The following is a 5,451-nucleotide window of genomic DNA, read 5'->3' on the forward strand; positions in this document are numbered from 1 at the left end:
GGCGCGCGGCGACGGCGGCGTGGTGCGCCTGCGCCGCGTCGTCACGTGCCCCTTCTGCCGCGCGCCCACGCCGCTGCCGCGCGGCGGGGCCGCGGAGGTCGCGGTGGACCCGGACTTGTGGTCGCGGCTGGAGGAAAGGGCACGGGCCGAGCGCAAGCCGGACGAGGCGGGCGGGCCGGTGCGGGGAGACGGCGACGCCGACGACGAGGAGGGGACGGGACCCAGGAGCGCGGGCTGGCGCGCGCTCCGGCGGCTGTGGCATCGGGTGCTGGCGCCCGCGCGCCGCTGGCGGCGTCCGCTGCCTAGCAACGGTGAGGGGCCGCCTGAGTGTGTGTGTGTTGGGGGGGGGGGTGGCGGGGGGGGGGTTGCGCCCGGGTTCGTAGGGCCTCGGCCGCGTCCCCCTGCCGCCACTGACCCTCCGTCTGTCCCCCCTAGTGCTGTACTGCCCGGAGATTAAGGACCTGGCCCGCATGACCCGCTGCACGCTGTAGCGGCGGAGTCTGGAAGCTGCGGCAGAAGAAAGGTGGGAGCTGCATTCTCGGGACACGCTCTAGAGCGGGGATGGGGGGATGCCAAGGCTACCCCCGTCCCCCTTCCCGGGGCTGAGCCCAGGGCAGGAGAGACCGCATCGAGGCGTGTGGACGCCGAGCTGGGAGGCTTGTAGCAAATCGCCCCTCTCTCTGCGGACTGCGCCCGCCTCGCTCCCGGGAAGGTGGAAACAAAATCTACATCCCCGGGGGAAGGAGACATTGTTTCCTTAGCTGTGACTTTGGCTTTTGTCCAGGGAAGCGTGGAGGCACAGTAGGTCCTATTTTAGCGATTCTGTGTACAGTGATTGAAAACAAAATTTTTTTTTAATGTTTGTTACTTATTTTTGAGAGAGGGACACACAGACACAGCATGAGCAGGGGAGAGGCAGAGAAAGAGGGAGACACAGCATCCGAAGCAGGCTCCAGGCTCTGAGCTGTCATCACAGAGCCCGACGCCGGGTTCCAACCCAAGAACCGGCCTGAGCTGCAGTTGGAGGCGCTCAACCTGAAGTTAGTCACTTAACTGCCCGAGCCACCCAGGTGCCCCATGGGGTTGAAAAAAAAATTTTTTTAAGACATAATGGAAGAGGGGAGGCCGGTTTTTGTGTGCTGTTAATAATCTCGCTTCTCTGGCACCTTAGAAAGCTGAGAAAAGTAAGACGTATTAGTTACCCCCCCCCCCCCGTGCTGGTATGCCTGTCTCCCCATTCCCAGTGGTGTGTTGGTAAAATTATTGAGATGCCTGTCTGCCTTGCTTCATTTCACAATCTCCCTTCAACCAGTTAGGGCAGGTATCAGAAGGTCCAGAGGGCGTTTTTTATCTGAGGCACCTAATTAGGGCCTATCAAGGGTAGGAGAGCCATTTGGTGAAGGCATCACATTTTAATCTTGTGATATTATCTGTCATTGTCACAGTCACAGGGAAAACACGGTCGCTACTGAAAAAATAAAAAAGATGCTCATCACAGAATTTTAAACTAGTGCCCCATAAATGGACAGCTTCTATCCTATGCCAGGATTCTATTTTAAAATCCTGTAAGTTACGTTAGGAGAGTATAATTAGAGTTTAGAAACAGCAGCATCAGTGGCATTACAAAATCTCAGGATCCCCACTTCAGACTCTTGAGTTGTGTTTTTTTTTTTTAATTTCTTTTTTAACATTTATTTATTTTTGAGACAGAGAGAGACAGAGCATGAATGGGGGAGGGTCAGAGAGAGAGGGAGACACAGAATCTGAAACAGGTTCCAGGCTCTGAGCTGTCAGCACAGAGCCCAACGCGGGGCTTGAACTCACGGATCGCGAGATCATGACCTGAGCCGAAGTCGGACGCTCAACTGACTGAGCCACCCAGGTGCCCCAAGACTCTGGAGTTTTAACAAGAATCCTAGGTGATCTGTACGCATAGAAACATTTAAGAACGGCCGTCCACATCCTAGACTTGCGAGGCTATCACCATCTGCGGTGGAGTATTGAAAACAGTTGGGATAAGCGATCTGCATTTTACTGGAGGTCGTAAAGGGACGTTCTGTTGCTGAAGAAATCTTTCACGTGCGCACTTATTATGTTGCACTTTTCCTGAGTTAAAAATGTGAATTTATGAAATATCAAACCTCAGTTTTTATAACTGTATCTTAGCATCTTCCTGTCCTTGTCTTAGCCTGAATGTTCCCTGTTTGGGGAGGCCTTTCTCATCCACCTAATGAGGTCCCTTCCTTCACAGGTGCTCTGTTGCACAACTTGTTATTTTGTTTTCAGATAGTGTGTGCCTTTCGTGGGTGTGAGCTCCAGGAGAGCAATGGCTGACTTGGGACTTGTATCCCCCAGGGCGAAAAGCAGTGTTCAATGTATAGTATGTGCTCAATAAATGCTTGTTGGGTAGATCTTTTATTTTTTAACACATTAGCCTCAAAACCTAAGTGTCTGGTCTCAACCTCTGAGCGGCGCTGGTCATGAACAGTACGTGTCAAGGAAAGATCTAGCAGTTCAGATCTTTGGCAAGTATGACCCCTCCAACTCCTTTTAAAAAAAAGGTGCTCTGCCCCCCACTTGGAACTGAGCCTGCGGGGCCGGACTGACCTCTACTGACTCCTGCAGGAACTCAGCAACTTGAAGGTGGAAAGTGTGATGAAAAGGACGGACGGGAGGCAGTTCAGAATCGTGCCCAGTCCCCTCCCCCCACTTCGCCCCTGCCCAGGAAGCCCTACCTGGTCTCTGATCTCAGCCTGAGGGCTGCGTGGTAGCCTGCTGCTCCCTCACCCTCCATCTCTACACTGAGTTCATCACACCAGGGTTGGGGTGGGAGAAAGAGCCTCGGAGTTTTAGTTGGTGATCCAAGGGAAAAATAAGAAACAGGAAGTCAGGAGATTAAAAAGAAAGAAAGGAAAAGAAAGATGGGTAACACGAAATGGCAGAAAGCAGTACCCTTTCTTTCCTTATTCCCCCCCCCCCACCAAAGAAGTCCCCCACTCAAAAATAACAGAGCACACAGAAAGGAAAGTATAATTTATATGTACAACCAATACACCTGATACAGAAGAGGGGATGGGGACAGCCCAGGAGTGGGGAGTGAAGAGACTGGGAAGGGGGCAGCAAGAAAGTGAGGGGCAGCGAAGAGGAAGTAGGGGTTCGCCATGCAAACTGCCCCCCTCCCCGGCCCCTCCTGGGGGGGAGGGTATGCCCGTGTCTCCCCAGCCTGCCCCCCGCTGTTTCGTTCTGGTCCCAAAGGCAAGGTCGTCCCCCTGACGAGTCCCCCTGCCTGACCCACTCAAATGTAGTCCGTGTTCAGGCCTTCAGGAGGGAGGGCAGAGGTCCTCCGAGAACCTGAACCCAAGAGCCGGGGGCTCCCCCATGTCTGGCCTGTAGTATTTTCTCCCACCCTTTCTAGGTTACCCGGATCCCTAGAACAGATTGGGGAGCTCCTCTTTGGCTTGAGGGAGTATCGCCCAACCGTTACTCTCTCTGTGGGGGTGGTCCTTGGTCCCGAGGGAGAGGGGCAGATTCCCAACACAAGATGCCGGTGCGCAGGAGGTAACAGCCAGTGATTCTGAGGCTTTATTCCAAGGCTGACCGGGAGTGGGCTCCCTCCCTTTAACTGCTCGCCCTCCGCATGGGGGGGGGTGGGGGGAGGTAGGGAAGGAAACATGCAGCCACCCCTCCTCTTCCCTTCCTCCCTCTCTCAAGTCCCCCTCCTCTCTTCAGAGCTGTCCCCCCCCCGCCCCCCACAAAGTTCCTAAAGGCCAGGCAAGGCTAACCCCCACCTCCGCAGGGGATGGAGCTTGTACTGCAGGAGTAAAGACTGGGGAGACTCCACCTCTTTCCTCCCCACAACCACATATCCAGAAGCTGTGTGTTGGGGGGGGGGGGAGGGAGAAAGGGACTCAGAAGACCCCGCTAACCCCTCCCACCCAGACCTCTTCGCACCAGCATGGCCTTCAAAGCGTGGTGGGAAAGGTGCACGGGAGGAGGGAGAGACAAAGGGCCCTTCTTGAAGAGAGGAGTCGTAGAGAGGGGTGGGGGGGCTCCTAGCCCAGAGGTGGCCCCAGGGGTGGGGAAGGTGGAGAATTGGCCGCAGGTCCCAGAGCCTGAGCTGGGGGGCGGCCCCGGGCACGAGGCCTGGGTGATGGGCAGGCCTGGGGTCCGGTCAGTCGTCTATACAGATCACCTCCCCGGCTCGGGGCTCCTTCCGATCCAGCCCGTCTGACACCAGTGCCCCCACCATTTCCTTCTCCTTCTTCACCAGCACCGGAGGGCCGTTGGTGGCGGCTGTGTGGGAAGGGGGTGAGGAAGGGTCAATCCTGACTCCGCTCCCAGACATGGCTTCCCGCCCAGAGCACTTCACCGCTAGGTTACCTCGTGCCCCTTCTGATCTTCCAGGGTAGCAGGGGTGGGAAGACGGGGGCGAACCCCTCTCATGTTCCAACTCCATTACCCACCCTCCTGACTTCACCTTCTCTTCCCCAGAAGTAACCCAGACGGGGGAGGCTCGGGTAAGCAGGACCAAGCCACAGAACCACTGAAAGCCTTAGGTTTTTGGCAACGGGATTGGAGGGAGATTAAAGGGTGGGAAGGCCAGAGCCCAGCACGACTCCACTCCGTGGAACAGTGGACACGTGCCCGCAAGCGGGATGGGCCGGAGCGGTAAACGGGCAGCTGAGCGGGGCTGAAGCTCGGAGAGGAGAACTGGGAAGAGCGGGGAGGAGTCCCCGGCTGACCTGTGATGAAGGACCCTGCAGGCATCTGGCTGTAATTGGCGCCTGCGGCGGCCAGGGCCCCTACGGGTGCGGCGCTGAAGGCCGCCCCGTACCCCGGAGGTGTAGCGTACGGACCCGGGGGGAAGGCCTGCAAGAGAGAGCAAGCCCACGTTAGAGGCGCCAAAGCCTGAGAGAGAAAAGACGCCGTAGGGTGAACACGGGTCAACTCCAGAACTACTGAGCGCGTGGCATAGACGCAGGGCGCCTCGAGGGTGGGAGCGTGTTGGAGCAAGGCGGTTTTCCGCACGGTCTGGAGTCGATGGGAACGTGGGCAGGAGAGTGCCCACGGGGAAAAGTGGAGTTGGGACAACGAGGGTTACCGGTGTGGGGTGAGGCTCCGTGCCCTTGCTGGCCAGCCGGCTGAGGATGCTGCGCTCGGACATCTGAAGGCGGGCTGCGATGGGGGGTATTCGGGACAGCGTGGCGGGCAGGCGGGTCACGTCCGCCTTCATGTCGCTCAGCAACTCCTCCAGCTGGTTCAGAACTGGGGCCCGGGCCACGGAGAAAGAGGGGCAAGAGAAAGACAGGGAAAGGGAGAGGTGGAGCCAGGAAAAGACGAGGAGTCAGATGGACAGACACAGTCAGAAAGACAGAGAGAGGAGGAGGTCAGAGATACCAAAGAACCAGAGGTCAAGAAAATGACAGAGTAGACAGAAAGAGTGACTCGGGG

At 57.1% G+C, this 5,451-nt stretch overlaps 2 protein-coding genes across 2 annotated transcripts in view; one reads left to right on the plus strand and one right to left on the minus strand.

The window, feature by feature from the left end:
* The window catches only part of RNF227 (ring finger protein 227), a 6,780-nt gene extending 5,138 nt beyond the window's left edge, over nucleotides 1-1,642 (plus strand). Inside the window, exons 2-3 of the mRNA XM_040453326.1 lie at nucleotides 1-311; nucleotides 436-1,642. The exon at nucleotides 1-311 is cut by the window's left edge and continues 30 nt beyond it. Coding sequence (XP_040309260.1) covers nucleotides 1-311; nucleotides 436-491 — 367 coding nt within the window. The 3' untranslated portion in view covers nucleotides 492-1,642. The remainder of the gene's footprint in view (nucleotides 312-435) is intronic.
* A 2,402-nt stretch (nucleotides 1,643-4,044) lies between these two features.
* The window catches only part of CHD3 (chromodomain helicase DNA binding protein 3), a gene marked incomplete at its 5' end in the record, with an annotated part of 20,730 nt that continues 19,323 nt past the window's right edge, over nucleotides 4,045-5,451 (minus strand). Inside the window, 3 exons of the mRNA XM_040453309.1 lie at nucleotides 4,045-4,293; nucleotides 4,743-4,869; nucleotides 5,102-5,265. Of these exons, the coding sequence (XP_040309243.1) occupies nucleotides 4,172-4,293; nucleotides 4,743-4,869; nucleotides 5,102-5,265 (413 nt within the window). The remainder of the gene's footprint in view (nucleotides 4,294-4,742; nucleotides 4,870-5,101; nucleotides 5,266-5,451) is intronic.

This window comes from Herpailurus yagouaroundi, unplaced genomic scaffold, assembly GCF_014898765.1.
Source record: "Herpailurus yagouaroundi ecotype Mexico unplaced genomic scaffold, PumYag 208, whole genome shotgun sequence".
In the NCBI taxonomy this organism is placed as follows: Eukaryota; Metazoa; Chordata; class Mammalia; order Carnivora; family Felidae; genus Herpailurus; species Herpailurus yagouaroundi.